General features: G+C 46.7%; 3 protein-coding genes across 3 annotated transcripts; 2 read left to right on the plus strand and 1 right to left on the minus strand.

Moving 5' to 3' along the window:
* Positions 1-205: 205 nt before the first annotated feature.
* ddx56 (DEAD (Asp-Glu-Ala-Asp) box helicase 56) lies at positions 206-25592 on the minus strand. The gene is made up of 5 exons (XM_086153008.1): positions 25392-25592; positions 25219-25302; positions 25054-25130; positions 24860-24965; positions 206-333 (listed from the first exon to the last, which is right to left on the minus strand). The coding sequence occupies exons 1-5, from the start codon at positions 25504-25506 to the stop codon at positions 206-208; spliced, it is 510 nt and encodes a 169-aa protein (XP_086009134.1). The 5' UTR covers positions 25507-25592.
* LOC147231374 (major histocompatibility complex class I-related protein 1-like) lies at positions 18676-20657 on the plus strand. Its single transcript, XM_086152757.1, has 4 exons — positions 18676-18820; positions 19372-19638; positions 19818-20215; positions 20548-20657. The coding sequence occupies exons 1-3, from the start codon at positions 18763-18765 to the stop codon at positions 20108-20110; spliced, it is 618 nt and encodes a 205-aa protein (XP_086008883.1). The 5' UTR covers positions 18676-18762; the 3' UTR covers positions 20111-20215; positions 20548-20657.
* Positions 20477-22413, plus strand: LOC147231375 (RLA class I histocompatibility antigen, alpha chain 11/11-like). The gene is made up of 5 exons (XM_086152760.1): positions 20477-20838; positions 21080-21178; positions 21356-21373; positions 21525-21604; positions 21701-22413. Exons 1-4 carry the CDS (start codon positions 20490-20492, stop codon positions 21578-21580), a joined length of 522 nt encoding a protein of 173 aa, XP_086008886.1. The 5' UTR covers positions 20477-20489; the 3' UTR covers positions 21581-21604; positions 21701-22413.

Here is a 25592-nt window from a genome sequence, read left to right on the forward strand (position 1 = left end):
CTCCAAAAGTCCGGGATCAGCTCGTCTTGCCCTTCCTGTTTTTTCCTCCCGTGAAACAAAAGCTCTTCAGGGTTTTTTTTCCCACGGCTGTTCTTCTGTAAGAGACACATTGAGCCAATACTCAAAATGAAAATAATTTTGATTTTTGGTGATATCTGATTGGACTCCCGTTTTGGGGGATCGTCTCTTCTGATAGAGTTAAAGGTCAACAGGACTCAACCGGCCTCACCTTGAAAATGGTCTTGGCAACTCCCTCTGATCGGGATGTCTCCTTCCTCTTATGCCTCCTCCTGCAGGACAGGGGGTCCAGCAACCCCTTTAGGGTCTCGGGAACTGTAGAGATCAAAACACAGAGTCAGTCGACAAGCGGTTACTGTTAGCATCCAGAAAATGGGGAGGGGGGCCTTACTGAGGTACTCTGGCACGTTACTAAGGTGGGGCTTGATGACAGCTGGTTGGAGGTCTTTGTCGTGACGCAGGAGCTGCAGGTCACGAGGGTTGTCCTCAAAGTACGTCTGAGGGAAAGAAGTGGGGTAGGGGCTGGTCAGGCTAGGAGATGAAGCTAAACCTAACAGCCAACCACCAGGGATCAATTTGCTCACCTTCAGCTTCTATGAGTTCAGCAGCTCCAGCTTGATCTCCTTTAGCCGAGCCTCACGCACCATCTGCTTGGTCACTGCTTGGTCAACGCATTGCGTCCTGCAAACAGAAATACAGAAGGGTAGGTCAGGATCCCCCAGCCCTGAGGGAGGCCAAGCATCAGAGACAGTAACTCACCCTGCATCTGTACCGGAAGCCCTCAATCTCCTCCATCTTGAACTGGTACAGCTTTAGGGGGCACTCTGCATCATCTGGAATCCAAAGTGCATTTAGCCTTCAAGACAGGTTCTCTCCTCATTCGTGTTTTCTCCGCACTTCTTGCCAAAAGTGCATGCTTCACCTCCAGTCAGCGTTTCCGCCACCTCCGACTGTAGTTGCTGCTCGCTGTGAGACACGAAGGACAGTGCCGTCCCTGGGTTGTCCGCTCTTGCCGTTCTGCCAGGATTAACACACATGCAGGTGATTTCCTGCCATTTTTACTTTCTGGGAGAAGTTCCTGAGGGTTCTTCACAAGGTTTAGGTCATTGCATACTAACTTTATTGGCGCTTTTCTCAATTCTCAATTGCTTTCAGTCTTTACACTTTGCACTTCCCGGACAACTGTTTGGTCAGTCCCTGCCAGTTTCCTGCAAGTATTCTGGTAGAAAGCTTATAATAAGCATTAAGGCTAGCTGTTAGCTATGATGCCACAGGCTTACTCTTCTGAAGGATAGCAGCAACAGGGCACGAGGGGCTACGGGTGGGAGGGCATGCGGGGCTCCCGGGTGCGGTGGGAGGCTGTGCGGGGCTCCTGGGGTGCGGTGGGAGGGCAAGCAGGAATCCCAGCGACAGGGCGCTCTTGGCATCTGGGGAGAGGGGAGAGGGCGTGCGGGGTTCCTGGTGACAGGGTGCTTGGATATCCTGGTGAAGGGTGCGCGGGGCTCTCGGTGTCCAAGGGTAGGTTGCGCGTGGCTCCCAGATCTCGCGGGGTGCAGCGACAGGGCGCTCAGGGATGCCGGGGTGCGGCAACAGGGCGTGTGGGGATCCTGGGGTGCGGCGACAGGGTGTGCGGGGATCCCAGGTTGCGGGGCTACTTGGGTCCAGCAACATGATTCCTGGCATCAGGGCGTGCAGGGCTCCCGGCGTTCGGGGGGGAGGGCGCGCATGGCTCCCTGGGCTCCTGGGGTCCAGCATCAGCCCGCATGACTCTCTGGGCTCCAGCATCAGGGCGCATGGCTCCCTGGGCTCCAGCATCGGGGCGCGCGGGGTTCCCAGTGACAGGACGTGCTGGGCTCCCAGGGTGCGGCAGGAATCCCGATGACTAGGTTCCTGAGACTCCCCGCATCCAGAGGGTGGGGCTGGGCTCCTGGGGTCCAGCAATAAGGCGCGAAATGTTCCCGGCATCAGGGCGCATGGCTCCCAGAGCTCCTGGGGTTCCTGGTGACAGGGCGCTCAGGGATCCCGGGGTGCTGCAACAGGGCGTGCGGCGATCCCAAGTTGCGGGGCTACTTGGGTCCAGCAACAAGATTCCTGGCGTCAGGGCGTGCTGGGCTCCAAGCGTCTGGGGGGGGAGGGCGCGCATGGCTCCCTGGGCTCCTGCATCAGGCTGTATGGCTCCCTGGGCCCCAGCATCAGGGTGCGCGGGGTCCCTGGTGACAGGACGCGCTGCGCTCCCAGGGTGCGGCAGGAATCCCGGTGACAAGGTGCCTGAGACTCCTGGCATCCGGAGGGTGGGGCGGGGCTCCTGGGGTCCAGCAATAAGGCGCGCAATGTTCCCGGCATCAGGGAGCGTGACTCCCAGAGCTCCTGGGGTTCCTGGTGACAGGGCGCGCAGGAATCCATGTGACATGGCGCGCGGGAATCCATGTGACAGGGTGCATGGGAATCCTGGTGACAGAGTGCAAGGGCCCCCGGCGCCCGGTTAAGGGTCATGCGGCTCCCGGAGCTCCAGGAGTCCAGCAACAGGGCGCGCGGGGTTCCTCTTGACAGGGTGCTCGGGAATCCTGATGAAGGTTGAACGGGGCTTCCGGCGTCTGACGGTGGGGGGCGCACGACTCCCTGAGCCCTTGGGGTCCAGCATCAGCATACGCGAGGTTTCCCAAGAACAGAACGCAGTGGGATCCCGGGGTGAGGCGACAGGGCGCGCAGGGATCCTGGCGTGCGGGGCTCCTGGCATCTGGGGGGGAGGGGGCCCATTTCTCCCTGGGCTCCAGCAGCAGGCCGCATGGCTCCCTGGGCTCCAGCATCAGGGCACATGGGGTTCCCAGTGACAGGACGCACTGGGCTCCCAGGGTGCGGCAGGAATCCCGGTTACAGGGTGCCTGAAACTCCCAGCTTCCGGAGGGTGGGGCGGGGCTCCTGGGGTCCGGTAATAAGGCGCACAATGTTCCTGGCATCAGGGTGCGTGGCTCCCGGAGCTCCTGGGGTCCAGCAACAGGGCACGCGGGGTTCCTGGGGACAGGGCGCACGGGAATCCTGGTGAAAGAGTGCACGGGGGTCCCGGCGCCCAGGGTTAAGGGGCACGTGGCTCCCGGAGCTCCTGGAGTCCCATCCTGCGCAGAGACTGAACTCTAAAAATTAGTCCTTCATGTGAGCAGGTGTAAGAAGTGTTTTCCATAAGTCTTGTCAGTCTCCTATAAGTAGTTTAACTGCCTTGAGGGAATCCAAAACTAAAAAGTCCTCCAGGAGGAGGCTAGTTCCTCAAACAAAAATCAAGCAGTGTCTCAGGGTCATTAGCAAAATTGTAATGCTGGGAAGGCCTGTCCTTTTGGTGATTTAAAATGAATTGCATTCTATATTTGTTTCATTTTATAGGGTCAATAGTGACACTTGTGCTGTGAGAGACTTGAAGGGCTGTTTCTTTTCATGCTTAAGCTATGGCATTCATTCTGTGGAAGTTATACAGGGGTTTCTATGAACGGAGGATTATATATTTTTGCTCGCTTGGTAATTTTTTGATTAACAAATATATACACAGGAAGTCATTTAGCCAGGGGTAGCATATACACATGTATACACATACACACGAAAATTAAACATTTTTTTCTCAAAATAAAGTTATTTTTGAACCGGGGTTTTGAAGTCCATTTATAACGGTGCAGTATTCATACATTTCCTGTAGAAAGACTGACGTTTTGTTTGCTGTTAGTCCATTTTCTTTTATGAATGTGAAATTTTCCAAAAAAAATAGAACAAGTTTGACCCAAAAAAAAAAAATGAAGTCCTTTTCCTTGGTGTGGTCTTCATCATAAAGAAAAATGCCCTTACCCAGCAGTTGCAGTGAGAATCCAATTCTCCTCTCGATAAAGGCTTGCAGATTTAACCAGAATATTTGTGAATACACAATGATTCAGCCTCAGGGCAGCACGGGCCAGTGTCTCCTTGAGCCAAAACCAAACATGCAAATCAAACTTAATAATCTCATACGGGATCTGTCAAGGCCCGGGTCAACGACTGCCATTGGCACCAATGACCTACAGGATACCATTGAAACTGGGCTACTGTAGGTCAAAGAAGGAGAGGAGGAAGGTGTGTTCAGAAGCGGTGAGTGAAGAGGAAAGGCAAGAGTCTGGGACTGAGAGTAGGGACTTTGAATACAGGGACTATGACAGGAAAAGGTAGAGAGTTGGTCGACATGATGCAGAGAAGGAAGGTGGAAATACTGTGTGTCCAGGAGACCAGGTGGAAAGGAAGTAAGGCTGGAAGCTTAGGAGCAGGTTTAAATTGTACTATCATGGTACTGACAGGAAAATAAATGAAGTAGGACTTATCTTGAAGAAGGAGTTTGTTAGGAATATTCTGTTGGTGAAAAGAATGCCAGACACACTTATGAGTCTGAAAACGGAAATTGAAGGTGTGATGCTCAATGCTGTTAGTGTCTATGTCCTAGGTAGGATGTAAGTTGGAGGAGAAGGAGAAGTTCTGGAAGGAGATGAATGAAGTGATGCAGAATATCCCCAGAGATGAGAGCGGTAATTGGTGCCAACTTCAATGGGCTTGTTGGGGAGGGCAATAGAGGGGATGAAGAAGTGATGGGCAGATTTGGTATACAGGATAGGATCACAGAGGGACAGATGGTGGTAGACTCTGCAAAAAGGATGGGAATGGTTGTAGTGAACATTTTTTTCCAGAAGAGACAGGAACATAGGGTGGGTGAGAGCATACCCAGACAGCATAAGATGGTGGTTTGTAGGATGACTCTGGGGACAAGGACGATCAAGAAGACAAAGGCAGAGCAAAGGGCAAAGTGGTGGAAGCTGAAAAGGCAGAAGTGTTGTATGGTTTTCAGGGAGGAACTGAGAAAGGCTCTAGGTGGTCAGGGAGAGCTTGGAGATGATTGGACAACTACAGCTAATGTTATCAGAGAGACAGGTAGGAGAGTACTTGGTGTATCATTTGGGAGGAAAGTACATAAGGACACTTAGTGGTGGAATGAGGAAGTGCAGGAATATATACAGAGAAAGTGGTCAGCAAAGAAGTGGGGCAACGAGGGGAGTGAGGAGAACAGACAGGAGGACAGGGCAATACTGTGTAAAGATAGAGGTAGCAAAAGCAAAACAAAGGGAGTATGATGACTTGTATGCTTGGATGAACAGCAAGGAGAGAGAGAATGATCAATACAGGTTGGCAAAACAGAGAAATGAACATGGAAAGGATGTACAACAGATCCGGGTGATTAAGGATAGTGAGGGAAATGTATTGACAGATGCTAGAAGAGTGATGTGAAGATAGGAGGAGTACTTTGAAGTGCTGATGAATGAGGGAAATGAAAGAGAGACAAGGGTAGAAGAGGTGACTATTGTAGACCACAAAGTAGCAGAGATTAGGAAAAGTGAAGTGAGGAAGGCATTGAAGTCAGTTGGTCCTGATGATATAGCTGTGGAGGTATCTAGGAGAAGCAGCGGTAGAGTTTTTGACTATATTATTTAACAGGATCTTAGACAGTAAGAAGACGCCCGAAGAATGGAGACGAAGTGTGATGGTGCCCATTTTTAAGAAAATCGGGGATGTGCAGAATTGCGGCAACTATGGAGGGACAATGTTGATGAGACATACAATGAAGTTATGGGAAAGCGTAGTGACTAAGAGCAAAAGTCAGCCTTTGTGAGCAGCAGTATGACTTCTGGACTTCTTCTTCTTTTGGCTTTTCGCTTCAGGGGTCGCCACAGCAAATCAACAGTCTCCATCTAACCCTATTCTCCGTATCCTCTCTCACACCAACTACCTTCATGTCCTCTCTCACTACGTCCATAAATCTCCTCTTCGGTCTTCCTCAAGACCTCTTTCCTGGCAGCTCCAATTCCAGCATCCTTCGACCAATATATTCTCTATCCCTCCTCTGCACATGTCCGAACCATCTCAGTCTGGCTTCTCTGACCTTCTCTCCAAAACATCTAACATGTGCTGTTCCTCTGATAGACTCATTCCTGATCCTGTCTATCCTGGTCACTCCCAAAGAGAACCTCAACATCTTCATCTCTGCAACCTCTAGTTCTGCCTGCTGTCTTTTGAGCATTGTAACAGTTCCTAGTCCATACATCAGCGCTGGTCTCATCACTGTCTTATACACCTTTCCTTTTATTCTGGCTGACAGTCTTCTATCACATAATACCCTTTGACACTTTTCTCCACCCATTCCAACCTGCTTGGACCCGTCTCTTCACCTCTTTTCCACACTCTCCTTTGCTCTGGTCTGTTGACCCTAAGTACCTGAAATCCTCCAGCTTCTTGATCCCCACTCCCTGTAGCCTCACCGTTCCACCCGAGTTCCTCTCATTCACACACATATATTCTGTCTTGCTGCGACTAACTTTCATTCCTCTCCTTTCCAGAGCATACCTCCACCTCTCTAGATTTTCCTCTCCCTGCTGTCTGCTCTCACTACAGATCACAATGTCATCCGCAAACATCATGGTCCATGGAGATTCCTGTCTAACCTCATCTGTCAGCCTATCTATCACCTCTGCAAACAAGACCATGATGGAGTCCTACCTTCACCTTGAACTTCTCTGCAACAACTACAGCACACCGCACCAGTGTCTCACAGCCAGCATACATGTCCTGCACCAGTCTAACATACTTCTCTGCCACTCCAGACTTCCTCATACAATACCAGAGCTCCTCTCTTGGCACCCTGTCATATGCTTTTTCTCGGTCTACAAAAACACAATCTAACTCCCTCTGGCCTTCTCTGTACTTCTCTATTAGCATTCTCAACGCAAATACTGCATCTGTAGTCCTCTTCCTACGCATGAAGCCATACTGCTGTTCACAAATGCTGACTTCTGCTCTCAGTCTAGTTTCCACTACTCTTTCCCATAACTTCATTGTATGGCTCAGCAACTTTATCCCTCTATAGTTGCCGCAATTCTGCACATCCCCTTTCTTCTTTAAAATAGGCACCAGCACACTTTGTCTCCATTCTTCAGGCATCTTCTCACTATTTAAGATCCTGTTGAATAATCTAGTCAGAAAATCTACCGCTGCCTCTCCTAGACACTTCCACACCTCCACAGGTATATCCTCAGGACCAACTGCTTTTCCACTCTTCATCCTCTTCAATGCCTTCCTCACTTCACTTTTACTAATTTGTGGTCTACAATAGTCCCCTCTTCTACTCTTGCCTCTCTTTCATTGAGACAACATAATGGAACAGTAAGGGTGAAAAATACACAACCAGATCTTAATGACAGTATAAGTAGAGCGACAATAGCAATAACAAGAATAAGAATAAACAAAAATAGGCAGAATGTGTGCGGCCTGGGACAAACAAGAGTAAGAAAGACAGCAGAGTTAGGGCATGACATGTACATGGGTGAGGTAGTGAGATTGTGGAAGCAGCACAGATGCACCTCAGGCTGGTCAGAGTTGTGTGCCATCCATACTGTTGTTCTCCAGGCAGAAAGGAGCGTCTAAAGCATTTTGGTTCTGCGTTCAGGGTAAGATGAACCGTTGGCTGAAGGAGCATCCCATCAGCAACAGTTCGTGGTGCAGGGGATGGGAAGGATTGTTCAGGATCACTCCCAATTTGTCCTTCACCTTCCCCACTGCCACCCATTGAAGATGGTACATCTCTGATTCTTCCGAAAGCCCACAACCACCTCCTTGGTCTTGGAGATGTTGACGAGGAAGTGCTTCTGGTCTCTGGTTGATGCATCCAACAATGGAAGAGTCATCTGAGAACTTCTGCAGGTGGTAAGAACTGGAGTTGTACTGGAAGGTGGAGGAGAAGAGGGTGAAGAGGAATGGAGACAGGACAGTACCTTGGGTACTCCAGTGCTGCACGCCATGGCCTCAGAAACACACCCATCCACCCTGACATACTGCAGCAGTCCTATTAGGTAATGCAGGATCCAGGCAGTGATGTGAGGGTGAAGTTGTATACTCTGCAGCTTGTCCTTGAGGAGGGTGGGTTGACGGCACTGTTGAAGTCACTGGAAAAGTCAAAAAAGGTGACTCTCCCATTGCTTACTGTACGCTCCACATGAGATAGGGCTCTATGAGTGAGAGAGATGAGTGCATCCTCCACACCCATGTACTGCCTGTGCCTCCCATAGTTTCCCCATCATCTCCGTCTGGACAGCCCTGAGGGTCTGGTGGTCCTTAGCCATGAAGGCTCTCTTCTTCTTGTTGTTAAGGAGGCCTTTGATGTCCTTGTTGATCCATGTCTTGTTGTTATTGAAACAACAGACCTTTTATTGTGATATAGTCTGTTATGCAACGGGAGAGGCTCTTGATGTTGTCACCAAAGTCCTTTCAAAAAGGCTCCAGTCGGTGGCGTTGAAGCACTCCTACAATGCCTTCTCTGTGGCTTTGGACCAGATCTTCACAGACCTGGTGCTGGCCGCCTGCTGCTTCACCACCGGTGTCCACGAGTACCAGGTTATGGTGCGAGTTGCAAGGGGGGCAGGGGGGGCTATAGGAACTATGACAGGAAAAGGTAGAGAGTTGGTCGACATGATGCAGAGAAGGAAGGTGGATATATTGTGTGTCCAGGAGACCAGGTGGAATGGAAGTAAGGCTAGAAGCTTAGGAGCAGGCTTCTTATTGCCTTTAGTATTGGCAGGAGGAACACCGTGGCAAACAACACAGTGCATTAGAGAAACGGTATCTAGTCACACACGTGAAAGAAGAGTGGACAGGTCAATAAATAAGTTAAGGAAATAAAGAGACAGAATTAAAGATAGTAGGAGCTGCTGCAACAGGCTGCTGTCCTCCAGCAGCATTTTGAAAAAACAAAAGAGGTGGAAGCGGCTTCTGTGAACACACAACATGTGGTCAAAGGACCTCTCAATGGAGGTGAAACAGACCAACCTGAGGCCGAAAAAAAGAGATAGCAGAAATGTTAAAAGTAGCCAAATCTGAAAAAAAAAGTGCACTGGTGAGTTTGGGAACTTAAAAAGGGCCTTAGCTCCACAGGAGACAACAGGGGTGGATGATTGCAGAATCCTTTCCATGGTGAAGAAAAACCCCTTCACAACTGCAACCGCCTGGAGCAAGAACCCGCCGCCAGGACACTGGTTATTCTTCTTTCAGTGAATTGGCGTCACCACCATAGACCGCGCCGCTGGAGCTCGACAGGTTCCTCCGAAGAAGTGAGTTTACCTTTTTGTTTTGCTGCTGCCGTAACAAAGGTTAGAGCACTGCTTGCAAAACTGTAGCGCAACGCTTGTCTCTGTGCGGTAAAAGCTGCTTTACGTTTGCATCACTCTCGCCATCACTCTCCACCGGCAACTTGCTAGCAGCTAGCCACTACGAGCTGATCGACCTGCGGCCCCGCGCATAACTGCCCGGCTCCCTGCCTACCTCCCCGTGGTTCCGTTACGCGGCGTGTTCGCCGCCCACGGGGCCGGAGGTAAGAGAGAGCCTGCTGATTTTCACTGTGGCCGCCGAGGACCTAACATCTCCCCCGCCCGTCAACCTCCGCTCCCCCGCCAGCACCATGCCGCCCCACTCCCCGCTCGCAAACCAATGCCACCCGGACGACAGCGCCTGTCAGAATTGTGCGAAATTGCTCAAGCGTAACGCGGTTCCGGAAAAGAGAATTGACACCCTCCGGGCGATTAACGAAGGAGAAGACTTTTTGCGCGACATAGTGACATCACTCTCCACCGGCTCGGAAGCGAAATGCACATCAAGAACAACCCAAGACGACACAGTGGTCTTCAGCCCACTCAAAGCCACCTCTTTCGGTAGTAGAGAGGATTTGGAAGACACACTTCCTTGGGACCCAGTCAGAGATCCATACCCCACGCGGGAGAGGAAAGCCAGCACCCCGCTGAGACTGAACAGTGAATCGGCTTTCCCACCACTCCCAGCGCCGGGAGGTACGCTCCCTTCTCGTCGCAATTCCACCAACAAAAGACTTCAACTCCTCAAAAATGCTGTTCGGAGCCGCACGCCGAGACGAGACGTCGACAGTCACAAGACCACCACTAACACCCCAAAACAGTTCCCACCTCATAAAACGGTTCCTAAAAGACTGCTAATCGGTGACCAAAATGTAAGTTCGATTTCACTACCCGAAACTATAACTCACTCTTTTGCCGATGCAAACATCGCAGATATTAAACGGCACGTCCCTCTGATTCTCACGGAACACCCCAAAACACGAACCGTTATCATTCACGCCGGGAACAATGACGCCAGGCGCAGACAAAATTGGGCATTGATGACCCAATTAAAAAGTCTCACGCGCCAAATTAATAACGAATTCAACTGCCATTGTATCCTTTCCGGAACCTTCCCGGCACCTCGGGACGGTTCCGAAAAATTCAGTCGCTTATATGGAACACATCAATCGATGGATCCGGTCACGGATACATACACAATTTCGACTCGTTCTGGAAACGCCCAGAACTTTTTGCATACGGGGAGCGAATCAATTACCGCGGTGCCGAGATCATCAGGGAGAATATTCTCCAATATCTCAAACAATGACGCGATCAGCGGTGCCCAGGCGCCACCAGAACCAAGGTTCTGATGAGGCCTGGGCAGCGACTCCTCGACTCCACGCCAACCCCCCATCACAAGCCCTTGTACGAGTATGACGTCGCAAATATGGATTCCAACGAGGGAGAGGACCTCATATGTGAACTCAAATCATCTCTTCCCAACGGAGATACGGAAGGCCCATCAAAACAGGACACAGTAACTCTGGCGATAACATCAAGAGCTTCTAGTGTTACACCCATCAGTGAAACAATACTGCCCCCTGCCGGATCACCACAAGCAACGCACTCAAATCGTTCACCAGTGCCCCCTGCTGGCGCAAAGAAACAACTGCACCCGGCAGTCTGTCATTTTCAAAACACTTATAAAATATTCCAAAGGGTTAACCACGCCAATATGATATGGAATCCCAACTTCAAACACAAAGGTTTAATTGGTGGTCATCTTAACATACGCAGCATGTTACCAAAGAAAGCACAACTTGAAATCTTGCTATCAAACACAAATTTAGACTTTCTAGCCCTTTCTGAAAGCTGGTTATCTGCTTCAATTGAGAGTATCCTTGTCACTTTTCCTGGTTTTAAAATCTTTAGAAAAGACCGCCCCAAGAGAGGTGGTGGAATAGTGTTTTATATCAAAGACACATTTCAATGTGAAGAGATCACACTCCCAGATGGATGTATGGAATGTTTAGGTATAAAAATGGTTTTTGCAAACAAGATGCCCTTGAATATCGTTGTCATATACAAACCACCCAAAGAAAATGACAATGACTTCACCCAACTGAACCACATCATTAAAACTCTGGGAGACAAATCATAATTGGCGATTTCAATTTTAACTGGCAAAGTAAACAGACCAGTTCAAAGCTCAAACAGACCTGCTCAAAGTCAGGCCTCACCCAACTCATTAACTCCCCAACCAGAATCTCCAAATTCTCCAACTCTACAATTGATCTAATATTCACAAATAAGCCCGAACGAATCACCAAAACCTACAATTTATCGACGGGCCTATCAGATCACAATCTCATCCTCTTAATCAGGAAAATCAACAACTCCAAAAATATCCCTCAGTCTCTCAGAAAAACCCTTTTCGTCCCCCCAAAAAATTTTCCACAACTAGACAACGATATTGAAGGAATTCCATGGGTTGAGATGATAATGGAAACGAACCGTGATGCACTCTGTGAAGCAATCATCGCCAACACAACTGATAAAATTAATAAACACTCCGTACTCCCGAAAGCCTGCAAGAAGCAGAAAAAATTGCCATGGTTCAGCGACAACTTAAAGGTAATCATGAAAAAACACGACCTGGCACTAAAACGATATATCAAAGCGAAAAGACAATCTGACCACCTCCTTTTCAAATCACTCAGAAATAAAACGATCGCTGCCTTCAGACTGGCCAAAGCAAACTATTTCCTAACGCTAATTCACACAGCCAAAGGAAATAGTAAATGACTTTGGCAACAGATTGACAAACTATCGGGCAAACCAGCTAAAAGCTCAAAAAATCTACAGTTGAATATGGAAGGCGAACTCATCACAGACAGCATCGCAGTTGCCGATGCATTTAACAAACACTTCCTCAACATCTGTCCAATGGCGGACGGTGTTATCTCTGTCTCGGCCCCCCTTTTCCAAACACCACCCCTTGAGCTCTTACCAATAACACAGTTAGAGACCCTAAACTACATCACATCGCTCTCGAACTCCAGAGCCAAGGACATATATAACATCGATGCCGGCGCGGTCAAACGTAACAAATTAGCATTTGTGCTCCCCCTAACGTCACTGATCAACAAGTCCTTTGTCAACAACACCTTCCCTGAGGCGCTGAAAAAATCTGTGGTCACGCCGATTCATAAAGCGGGAAACGCTCAAGACGTAAATAACTACAGACCCATCAGCATCCTACCGGTTTTTTCCAAAGTAATAGAAAAAACAGTAGCGAAGCAACTAACAAACCATCTAGAGGCCAACCAACTACTTCACCCCATGCAATTCGGATTTAGACCCAAATACTCCACCGAAACTGCATGCTGCCATCTAATAGAACTTATCAAAAAACATCCAGACAACGGCTTTAAGGTAGGCGCCATCTTTCTGGATCTCAGAAAAGCTTTTGATACCGTCAATCATAAAACTCTCATTGAAAAATTGAAACTCTTCAACCTATCTAATAACACACGCGACTGGCTCGCCTCCTACCTAAATAACCGAACCCAAACCGTAAATATCAACGGAAGCAGATCCGCATTTGGAAAACGCACCATGGGAGTGCCACAAGGTTCGACATTAGCTCCGCTCCTATTTAGTATGTACATCAACGACCTCCCAAGCATCTGCCCAAATATCATGACACAAATGTATGCGGACGACACCGTCGTCCTGGCTCATGCGAAAAGCATAAGCGAAATCAACACAACCCTAAACAGCGCTCTAAGTAGAATCGCGGGTTGGTTAGAAACCAACCATTTAGCGCTCAACGTCAAAAAAACAATGGCGGTCTTGTTCTCAATCAGAGCACTACCACCCAACCACAATCTCACTCTTACGGTTAATAATGAGCCAATCCAAAACCTCACCGAAACAAAATACCTAGGCATTATCATTGACAACCACCTAAACTTTGAAAAACAAGCCAACGCCCTGTCCCACAACCTGAAAAGGACAGTAAACACCTTCAAACAGATAAGAGACTCTCTCTCCCTAGATGCCGCCAAAACATTCTATAACGCCCTCATCATTTCCCGAATAACATACTGCAGCACTACCTGGGGTTTCGCCACTAGTAATGCGATTTTCAAAATTACAGCTGTGCACAAAAGAGCACTAAAAATTTCTAGATAAAAAAAATCTCACACATCACCACTGTAGAATTCTCGAAAAACATAATCTTCTTGCCCTCCCGCACATCTTCGAATTAGCAAACCTCACCCTAGTCCACAAAATACTAAGCGGTGCAGCCCCCGGCCCCCTAGACAAATTCTTCGACAAATCCCACAACAACCTAAGAAGTGGCACCCAGGGAAACTGCTCCGTTCCAAACAAAAAAACATCTTTCGGTCAGAACTCGCTCTCTTTCGTCGGCCCAAAACTCTGGAACGATCTGCCCCTAGGAGTTAAAACTTTGAGTCTTCGGAGCTTCATTGAAGCCACCAAACAGCTCCTGCTAAGAAAACAAATATGCCAACACTAAGCCAGAACCGTCTCCGTCTCGAGCCAAACTGTCTAGCGACCTGCCCCGCCAGCCTCCTTGATGCTTCCGCCCTGCTTTTGCATATAATAAAAAAAAAAAAAAAAAAAAGAATGAGATGAACCTCTTATCACGGCCCTAACCACAAGCAAGCGGTTTTAACTGGTTTTAACATGTTTTAACTTGTTTTCCGGTTTTAACCTGTCTTCAACCTGTTTTAGCTACTTCTAATTGTTTTTATTCCCCACTGGAGTACATTTACTCCACCCACGGACAGCCGGGTGCAATATAGCAACTCTGCTAAGCCTGTCTGGTACATCCATCTTCTCATATCGCGTTTTATGCTGAAATGTTTAATGGCACTGTACTGTCTGTCCTTAAATAAAATTCATTCATTCATTCATTCATTCATTCATTCATTCATTCATTCATCCCCTCAGGTGAAGAACACTCCCCAGGAAGTAGGTCTATCAGTATCTATGTCTACCATAAAGATGAGAGTTAATAAAAAGGATTCACCACAAGGTACAAACCATTGGTCAACCTCAAAAATAGAAAGAATTGACTTTGACAAAAAACACGTGAAGAAGCCAGTCCAGTTCCGGAACAGCATTCTTTGGACAGATGGGACTAAGATCAACCTGTACCAGAATGATGGGAAGAAGAAAGTGTGAAGAAGAATTGGAAGTGCTCATGATCCAAAGCACACCACATCTTCTGGTGGAGGCAGTGTGATGGCATGGGCATGCATGGCTTCCACTTGTGTTTATTGATGATGTGACAAAAGACAGAAGCAGCCGGATGAATTGTGAAGTGTTTAGGGATATATTTTCTGCTCAGATTCAGCCAAATGCAGCAAAGTTGATTGGCTGTCGCTTCACAGTACAGATGGACAATGATCCAGAACATACTGCAAAAGCAACCCAGGAGTTTTTTTAAAGTGAAGAAGTGGAATATTCTGCAATGGCTGAGTCAGTCACCAAATCTCAACCCAATGGAGCATGCATTTTACTTGCTCAAGACAAAACTGAAGGCAGAAAGACCCACTAACAAGCAACAACTGAAGACAGCTGCAGTAAAGGCCCAGCAAAGCATCAGAAAGGAGGAAACCAAGCGTCTGGTGATGCCCATGGGTTCCAGAATTCAAGCACTGACTGCAAAGGATTCTCAAAAAAATATTGAAAATAAACATTTTACTAGGGGTTATGTTTATTTGACCAATTACATTTGAGCCCCTGAAATGAGGAGCGTTTGTATAAAAGTAGCTACAATTCCTACATGCTATTCAGATATTTTTGTTCAACCCCTTGAATTAAACCTTAAAGTCTGCACTTCAATTCTGTTGTAGTTGTTTCATTTCAAATCCAATGTGGTGGCATGCAGAGCCCAAATCATGACGATTGTGTCACTGTCCAAATATTCCTGGGCCTAACTGTAGATGTGAAGAGATTCTGGAAATACACCATGAAGAATGTGAAGAAGCAAAGATCTTCAAATAAAATTGCTTTCATCCTATTAATCTTGAAGTTATGTCTGTTCAGATTGCAATCATCAAGTATTTCTGCACAGCATCCTCTCAAGTCCCAAACTTCCCAGAGTTTGTGGAAGTTGGTTTGGTGGATGAAGTTCCAATAACCCACTACGACAGCGACACCAGGAGAAAAGAACCCAAACAGGACTGGATGGACAAAGTCTCAGCAGATGATCCACAGTTCTGGGAGACAGAGACCCAGAGGTTACTGGTTAACCAGCAGTGGTACAAAGTCAACCTCTAAACTGCAAAGCAGCTCTTTAACCAGACCGGAGGTTTGTTCACACACACTTCTGCACCCTGAGTTTATGTCCATCCCATCATCAGAATCACTAGGGAAGATATCACTGTTGGCAAACTTCCTTTCTTGGACTATTGCACTCATACTCAACAGGACAGAGGATTAACTGGAAACCAACACACACTGATCAATTTTTACTCTTTGACTCACATCACCCCCTTGAACACAAACTCGGGGTTATCAGAATTCTACACCACCGGACCAAGAACATCCCGTCAACCACCGAATACAGAAAAAGTGAGGTCCAAAATATTGGTAAAGCCCTCAAATCCAGTGGCTATCCTAATTGGACCTTTGCCCAAGACTGGAAATGTGGTGGAACAGCACATGTTCGATGTTTTGGAGAGAAGGTCGGAGATGGTTGGGTCATATTCATTATTATTATTATATGTGGTATATGTACCTGTCATTGATTTAAAGAAAAACTACATAAACATTTAGTTTGAAAAAAAACTGAATATCTCTCTTGGGCAGGGATCAACTTTGCTATTTCATTGTGCCTTTTCATATATCAAGAACCATGTTTTGCTCTCCATTGCCTACTGAACCTCCAGCATTGACACTGGATAGTGTTTGGGTTGTAAATGGGCAGTACTTTTACCAATAGATGGTGCTACTGCTCTATCATCGTGTTGTTCTGCTTGTATGTGTCCAGTGAAGAACGAACGTTCTGTGTGTTCATGCTGCCTGAAATAAAGTTCGTGTTCGAAAAACAATAGCCTCAGCCGACTTTCCCATACAAACAGCACTCCCCGATAGATGCGCTGTCTATCAAACTCCGTTCAAGCCAACATACACAGCGTGATACAGTCCTACCACAAGTCTCTGGCGTTGCAGTGGTGCACTGTGAGACGTGATCCTTGTGTCCACAGATGCCACTTGGGTGTAGCTTGTTTGTCGACAAAGTTGTAGAGACTCCGAACCAAGAAAAAAAACAAAGTGAAGGAGAGGCTAAGTCCACTTCCATGCCCTCGTTTGGCCTTATTTATTCCAACGACTAACAACCAAGACAGACAAGGCGAGGCACAGCACGCAGTTCCAAATGTTCACTTTCTAGTTGGTTTGCGTTCAACAAAAATGACGTTTCCCCTCTTCACTCCCTTTCCATGCAGCCGCCACAGTGAACAGGTGAATGTAATCCCAGTTCAATCATTCGGTCAATCACCGCTCCTTGACCACACCCCCTGTGACAACTGACAGCCAACTTCAAGATCGATAGCTTAGCATATAGCCCTTTGGAGTTGAGGGGCGGTGTGGCTCAGGGTGTGAGAGTGGTTCTCCCCGGAACTTAACGTTCTGGGTTCAGTTCCCACCGAGCCATTATAGGTTTTGCTGAGCAAGACCTTGAACCCCTGGCGCTGCTCATTAGCTGCCTTCTGCTCACGGTTCATCCATGATGGATTAAATGCAAGGGTCAAATTTCCCTGATGTTGCGCTCTGTGTAGAACTGAATGTGAAAATGAAGGTATTTCTGTCTTCTACCAATTTAAAAACCTGAATGAGAACGCTGAGGTGGCGAGTCCGTGCAGACTGTGGATGAGCTGTGGCCAACCGTATGACCCAGATCCACCGCGATTGGTCCGTCACGAAGACGTCGGACCCTCCGATCCTGCCCGTCAGGTAGACAGGTAGTAACGTAGCTGATAGCAGAACGGGACACGTTGGACTGGACTGACTAAATCCTGGGAACTCAACACACACATTGCCAAGGTAGGAGTTCTTTTACGGTTCACTCTCTTGTTTTGTTTTTTTCCACTGGTCAGTTGTTCACCTTCTGTTTTTTTTTTTGAGAAGCTTATATCTCCTTTGGACCAGGCAGATGTTTAGTGCTGTTTTCTCCCAGTATTGGCCCGGACAATCAAAACTTGAGTAATCTCATATTTATCAGATGTAAAAGATGATGATTTTGTCACAAATAGTCAAAGTCAACTTTATTGTCAAAACTGCCAGATGTTCACACATATTTCTTATCCCCCCCTTTTTTTTCAATACAATTTTCCAGTATTATTTATTATTGTTATGTTTTTCTTTTAACTCTGGCACAACATTTTCCTTCGAGATAAATAAAGTTGTTCTTATTCTTATACAGAGCATTGAAGTAGAACAACAGAGAACTACGGCGAATTATGCAGAGGTAGATTTGGCAGGAGCGCAATTTTCTTTCGATTTGTCAGTTCTGTCAACAAGTGACAGAAGGTGCAGTGGCAAGAAAAAAAAGAAAAGTGATAGCAGTATGAAAGTGCAGTTGCATTAACTGTTTTTACAGGGCTTTTTTTGCATTGAAGTGAATGAGTAAGTGAGTCCATGAAAGAGTTCTGATGGCAGGTACTTGATGTGAGGTTCAAAATGTGATGAGAATGTTTAAAAATAGTTGTATGTTTACTAACATGAGCAATGTAGTGCAGGATTTGTTCAAAATTTAGTGTCTTGTGAAAATGGGACATTGTGATTTCATAGAAAAGTTGTAGACGTGATTATTATTATGAGAAAACATGAACACGATCGCTGCCTTCACACGGACGAATAGCATTGATAATTAATAACAACAATATGTGAAGAAAGTTGAACTGAACAAATGTTTTAATTCACAAAACTGCATTTCCACTGAGAAACGGTTGCAGTTCTCCAGACGTCCACTAGGGGGCGCCCTGAGACAAACTCAGTCACAGGAAACTCGCATGTTTTTGACGCTTGACGTGATATTTTGATCAGGACGGAAAGAAAGAGCAGAAAATCCATCAATTGAAACTTTGATCGGTATTAATATGACTTTGGACCAGCGGGAAACTCGAAATGAGTTTTATTTATCATGAAATCGCCTCATAAAGTGGATAAAAACAACTGCGTCATACAACGCAGTATTTCCCACACCGATATGTAAACTGTTTTTTTTTTATTATATACTTTTTATAATTTATATCTTTGCATTTTACAGTACTAACAGCAATGTTTCCACGACCATAAAAGCATTCTGACTCATTCTGACCGACTTTAGCGTCTAGCCTGTGCATTTTGAGTTTACCTGGCGACACGTGACGTTTCGGGCCAATCTGAATTCTCATTGGCTCAGACGGGGGTTCGTTGCAGCTCCTCCCCAGTGGATCCTTCAGTGGAGCTCCAGATCCTTCACCTGGAGGCCCAGCGTGTGTTTGAGAACAACAATGCTTGAACATCTGAAGGCTCTTCAAACCTGGAGATGATGAAGATCTTTCTACTTGTGCTGGTTGTCATGGGAACGTCCAGCGTGACGGCCGGTAAGTCCGTTTCTTTTCGCTTCATTTGATTTCCTCAAAGAGTCTGAAGCAGCAGCTCGTGTTTAGTTTGGTCCAAAGATGATCTTCAGCCTGTTTCTCATCAATATTTCACCTTTAGAATCAGATGGAAACTGTAGTTTTTAGTTCAGAGTGAGAGTTCAGAGGAGATGGGAGCAAATACGGACGTTGTTTGGAGTTTAAGATCAGACAAAACGAAAGTGAAAGTAGATATGAAGACATTCAGGAAATCCAGCATGAAGGAAGGACAGAAGCAAAGATCTTCAAATAAAGTCCCTTTCTATTAATGTTGGAGTTTTATCTGTTCATATTGAAATCATCCCATTTCCTAAAATACTGGAAATAATCCTTCACTTTGAGATTGACTTGCAGTATTTCTGACTAAATGTTGAACTGCTTTTCTGCTAAATTAAAGTGTAAGTTCTAGAATAGTTCCATCATTCACTGTGTTTTTACATCTTTGAGTAACTTAAAGCTGTTTATGGAACTTTCAGTCACCAAAACCTCATCATTCGGTGAAATATTTCTTCCAGTGATTCACTCCATGAAGTATTTTGTCACGGCATCCTCTCAAGTCCCAAACTTCCCAGAGTTTGTGGATGTTGGTCTTGTGAATGAAGTTCCAATAGTTCACTATGACAGCAACACCAGAACAACAGAACCCAGACAGGCCTGGATGGACCAAGTCTCAGCAGATGATCCAAAGTACTGGGAGACAGAGACCCAGTACTCACTGGGTAACCAGTATGTCTTCAAAGGCAACATTGAAACTGCAAAGCAGCGTTTCAACCAGACTGGAGGTTTGTTCACACACACACACACACACACACACACACACACACACACACACACACACACACACACACACACACACACACAGACACACAGCTCTGCACCCTGAGTTTATGTCCATCCCATAATAAACACAGCGGACTGTGCTGAGATCTCACTGGTTCACTGCAGCTTCTGTCTCTCTCAGGAGTCCACATTCTCCAGTCTATGTCTGGCTGTGAGTGGAACGATGAGACTGGAGAAGTGAATGGATTTCATCAGCACTCTTATGATGGAGAAGATTTCATCTCATTTGACCTGAAGACACTGACATGGATCGCTCCGAGACCACAGGCTTACATCACCAAACAGAAGTGGGACAATAACGAGGCCATAAAGGAAAACAACAAGCACTACCTCACCCAGATTTGTCCTGAGTGGCTGAAGAAGTATCTGGACTACGGGAGGAGCTCCCTGCTGAGAACTGGTGGAATCACATGACCTGACGTCGCCTCAACAATGTTTCGACTTCTTTCCAAATCTTTGGTTATTTTCTTGATTTTGAGGAAACAATTTTGGGACTTCCAGTAAAATTGTCCATCTAAGGCCAGTTTGATATCCAATGAATACACACCAATCAATCAATCAATCAATCAATCGATCTTCTTTCCTGCTTCTCTGTTCAGTGGATGCAGATTCTTGGGTTCTTCCTTTCTGCTTTTTCGCTGATTTCACTCTTAAATATTGAAAGTTTAGACGAGACAGTGAGTAATATTTGTCCACAGCAGAAGAAGGTGTGATGTTTGTATCTTCACTCTTCTTCCTCCATGTCTCTGCCTTCCTTCTCCTGCCCACTTTCTAATCTGCCTCCTCCGTGTGGATGGAAGTTCTTCTGAGTTCAGGCGTTGACAGAAACTCTGTTTCTCTTGACGCTCCAGATCTTCCCAGAGTGCATCTCCTCCAGAAGACTTCCTCCTCTCCGGTCACCTGCCACGCCACCGGTTTCTTCCCCAGGGAAGCCATGCTGTTCTGGACGAAGGACGGAGAGAAGGTCCCTCAGGAGCTCGGAGAGATCCTCCCCAACTCCGACGGAACCTTCCAGATGAGCACTGACCTGAAGCTCCCGGACACACCTGGAGATCTGAGGGCATACAAGTGTGTGTTCAAGCTATCCGGTGTCAAGGAGGACATGGTCACCGTCCTGGACAGAGACGCCATCAGGAGCAACGGTAAGACTGGACTCACAGGGGATGAAGGTAGGAAACGACCCTCTAGTTTCCCATCAGCGTCCAGATCTTCAGATCCAAAGTGTGTCGGATTCATGTCTGCCATCAGTCGGGCTTTTTCTTCTTGCCGAATTGTTCAAGTCAGGATCAGTCAAACTTAACTGGTTAACAAGAACTGAACCGCAGAGAAGCAGAGAGACGATTTCAAGACCAGAAACTGTTTGTGTTGTGTTTTGCTGGACAGCAAAGCCTGGCCTCGTCCTCCCCGTCGTCATCACACTGGTTGTTGTTGCTCTGCTCATCGCGGTTGTCGTTGGATACGCCTTCTACAAGAAGAAGTCTGGTGAGAGACCTCCACAGGGAGATGTTTGACTTGGACTCGATGTTGTTTCATTGTAAATATCTTTGTCCCAACGTGAAGCCGTGCGAGGCTCCGACTTTCAGCCTCGCCATGTTGAGACACATCGTCTGCAAACTCTTCTGGCAAAGCTGAATTATTTCTCTTCTCTTTGTATTTCAGCCAAAGCTCGTCTGTCTTGTAAGTAGACGCACTTTATGTTTAATTCTTTGGAAGTGACTTGCTCTCCGAAGATCCAAAATGTGAAACCAGCAGAGGTGTTTCCTGCAGGGAAAAGACTCCTGTAGTTTGGAACAGGATTCGAGCTAATTGTTTGTTTCTGACCTTCCAGCTGTCGACAGCTCAGAAGTTTTGAAGGAACTCAATCCCAAACCCTCCTCATCTTGAGGGACAAACCAACCCCTGCACTCAGTGAGTTCCTCCTGAAAGCTGCCTTCCAGAATTTCTTGTAAACGTGTTTTCTTTTCTCGGCCGTTTCATGTATTTTTGTTCTTTGTGTCTCTTCAGGCTTACAGATGAATTGTGGAAGTGGCCGAAGAGAGGAGACGTCATCTTCAGTCCAGCTGAAAACTTGGAACAACGAGTTCAACATCTAGAATGGAGTTTAAAATTGGAAAAAATTTAAAAGTGTATTTAAAAAGGATTTGACTCCATAAAAACTCAGCATCACTGAAAGACATGTTTCCCAACAACACGTTGACAAATCATCCTGAGATCTGGCTCTGAATGCAACACCACTTCTCTGCATCTGATATCTGAAGCGATCTGGTGGCAGCTTTTCAAACACACACACAAGCAGTTTATTCATCCAGAATTTCCAGGTCTACGTTGATCTGCTTGAACAGACATACTTTGGGGTTTGCTACTGATATTGAATTGTTTTGTTGGATAGAAAATCTCTACTTGGAAACCGGGGTTTCTTTTCTGTGGATTTTGTTGTAAAAGAAAACCTGACAGAATCTTCCTGTGATTTCATGGGCCATAGAAGCAGCTCCACAAGAAAAGAAATAGTGGGAAACTGGCATTTAGAAGTGAGTGTTTTATTTTTTTCAGACAAACACACACTCACGATGGTCCAGGTGTTTTCCCTGAAAAATCTTTTCTGCTGAGTTCTGCAGAGACTGCTGACAAATGACAAGTGTCAAGAAACATTTGTCCTCTGCTGAGGTTAACAGCAAAAAATGTAAGACAACAGCTAGAATAAATAAATGTTTAAACAAGAGCCACTTGGTTGGAGTCATTTGGGCTGCTCAGCCCTCTTTTTATATAACTTGGCCTCTCTGATGCCTTTCCTCATACTGACTCTGGCAGCCCTGAACTGAGCTTTATCCCCAGATGAGAAGGTACCGTTCCTGTCTTTTAGGAGCACTTCGACCTCCGCTTCTTCACAGGTTCTGGTTTGGATACACCCAAATTTGTTTGTCCACCATGACAGTGGCAACACAGTGTTGATGTAACAAGACACAGTTGAGGTGTACACTTCCCAATCCTGGTCTTGAAAAATATCCAGGTTGTTGTTTTAAAAACAGTCCTGCAGCTGCTGAGAGGCACCATCTACAGAAGGGAAACGATAAGGTAGGCTGAGATGGGGGAGCAGTGCAGCCCTGTAGCGTAGGAGTATTTTCTCCTCTGGTGGCACATTGAACATGGTGATGGAACTTGGGGAGCACTACCTTCTAATCGTTGGTTAAGATCCCCTGCATACATATGGGCTACCTCTGGATAGGTTTTCTGGTTCTGTTGGTTGCTAGTGGCATTGTGCAGATAGGTAAGAGCAGAGTTAGCATTAGAACTCGGTGCAATACACACAGCATTCACGATGGCAACGGGAAACTCTTGTGGTAGAGACGAGGGTCTGCACTTGACAGTCATGTACTCCAAGTGTGAGGAGCAGTGGCTATCAATGATTGTGGCATTGGTGCGCCAGTTGTTCATGTAAATACACAGTCCCTTGCTCTGACAGGAATAACTGTCTGTCATGGCAGTGAACTCAATTGCCGTGTCTGGAATGGATGAGAGGAGCCACATCTCAAGTATCAGCGAAATACAACAGTCCTGGATGAGTCTGTTTGCGGCTATCTGTTACAGTCAGCACATCTATTTTATTTGTGAAAGATCTGCCATTTGAGATGAAGATGCTGGGAGGTGGAATCTGAAGGTGGAAGGTATGCTCTGGAAAGGAGAGGCTGTTTGCTCAACAAAATACATGAGTGTGAATGAGAGGGACCCATGTGAAATGGTGAGGCAACCGAGTGGATAAACAAAGTGCAGGATTTTATGTACTTAAGGACAACTTCATAGAGAGTGTGCAGAAGAAGTGAAGAAATGTGTACAAGCAGTGTGGAGCAAGTGGAGTAAGGTGTCAAGTGATAAGAGCGTTAAAAGGTGGAGGAGATGGTGGTAAGACCAGCCATGCTCTCTGGTTTAGAGACAGAGGAGGGGACAGGAGGCAGCAGAGATGAATATGTGGAGGTTTTCTTTGGGAGTGAGAAGGATAGAGAGGATCAGGAAGGAGGGGCAGCACATGCTCGATGTTTTGGAGATAAAGTCAGACCGAGATGGTCTGGATATGGACAGAGGAGGTATGGTGAAGATCTGGGTAGAAGGACGATGAGGTTCAAGGCCGAGGGAGATTTATGAACGAAGGGAGAAGAACAGGAAGTAAGTTGATGTGACAGTAGAGGATCCCGTGAAGGTCAGATGGAGGCAATGATTGGAGAATGAAGCGACCAAGTGTTTTTGGACAGTGGGAGGAGACCCTGGAGAAAAAAAAAGGCAGGAACGACGAGAATGTGTCCTTCAGGAACAATTCAGTTTGTTTTCCTTACTTATGAAGTTTATTTAGCGGAAAATAAGTGAATCTTAAAAACTCGTTTTGACAGGAGCAGGAGTCCTGCTTCTGTCCTCTGGTGCCAACTTCAGGTCAGTTGTCCTGGTGATCTGACTCAACCGGAAATGAAACACTTACAACAAAGGCGAATTACCAGTTTGAACCTCATGCTAATTGGCCAACATGCTAACGTTAAGAAGAGCGTGTTAGCATTACAGACGGAACTGAAGGGAGTCATGGAGAATTTATTTTTAGAAAAGAATCAAAAGGTTTCAGAACGAAAGGCATTGATCGGGATCCTACAGGAGCTGCTACCTCGTAGAACATCGACAGTCCAGGTGGAGTTAATGTTCCTCAATTGTATCCAACGTGCGTGAGACTTGGGCACAACATTTCACCCAAAGTTCAGTTAGAAAAGTTTACCCCCACTCCAAAAGTCCGGGATCAGCTTGTCTTGCCCTTCCTGTTTTTTCCTCCCGTGAAACAAAAGCTCTTCAGGGTTTTTTTCCCACGGCTGTTCTTCTGTAAGAGACACATCGGACCAATACTCACACTGAAAATAATTTTGATTTTTGGTGATATCTGATTGGACTCCCGTTTTGGGGGATCGTCTCTTCTGATAGAGTTAAAGGTCAACAGGACTCAACCAGCCTCACCTTGAAAACGGCCTTGGCAACTCCCTCTGATCGGGATGTCTCCTTCCTCTTATGCCTCCTCCTGCAGGACAGGGGGTCCAACAACCCCATTAGGGTCTCCGGAGCTGTAGAAATCAAAACACAGAGTCAGGCGACAAGCGGTTACTGTTAGCATCCAGAAAATGGGGAGGAGAGCCTTACTGAGGTACTCTGGCACGTTACTAAGGTGGGGCTTGATGACAGCCGGGTGGAGGTCTTTGTCGTGACGCAGGAGCTGCAGGTCCCGAGGGTTGTCCTCAAAGTACGTCTGAGGGAAAGAAGTGGGGTAGGGGCTGGTCAGGCTAGGAGATGAAGCTAAACCTAACAGCCCACCACCAGGGATCAATTTTGCTCACCTTCAGCCTCTCTGAGTTCAGCAGCTCCAGCTTGATCTCCTTTAGCCGAGCCTCGCGCACCATCTGCTTGGTCACTGCTTGGTCAACGCATTGCGTCCTGCAAACAGAAATACAGCAGGGAGGGTCAGGATCCCCCAGCCCTGCAGGAGGCCAAGCATCAGAGACAGTAACTCACCCTGCATCTGTACCGGAAGCCCTCAATCTCCTCCATCTTGAACTGGTACAGCTTTAGGGGGCACTCTGCATCATCTGGAATCAAAAGTGCAATTAGCCTTCAAGACAGGATCTCTCCTCATTCGTGTTTTCTCCGCACTTCTTGCCAAAAGTGCATGCTTCACCTCCAGTCAGCGTTTCCGCCACCTCCGACTGTAGTTGCTGCTCGCTGTGAGACACGAAGGACAGTGCCGTCCCTGGGTTGTCCGCTCTTGCCGTTCTGCCAGGATTAACACACATGCAGGTGATTTCCTGCCATTTTTACTTTCTGGGAGAAGTTCCTGAGGGTTCTTCACAAGGTTTAGGTCATTGCATACTAACTTTAT

Source organism: Fistularia commersonii, chromosome 9 (assembly GCF_037954325.1).
Source record: "Fistularia commersonii isolate RoL2024-O1a breed Wild chromosome 9, RoL_Fcom_v1.0, whole genome shotgun sequence".
NCBI lineage: Eukaryota > Metazoa > Chordata > Actinopteri > Syngnathiformes > Fistulariidae > Fistularia > Fistularia commersonii.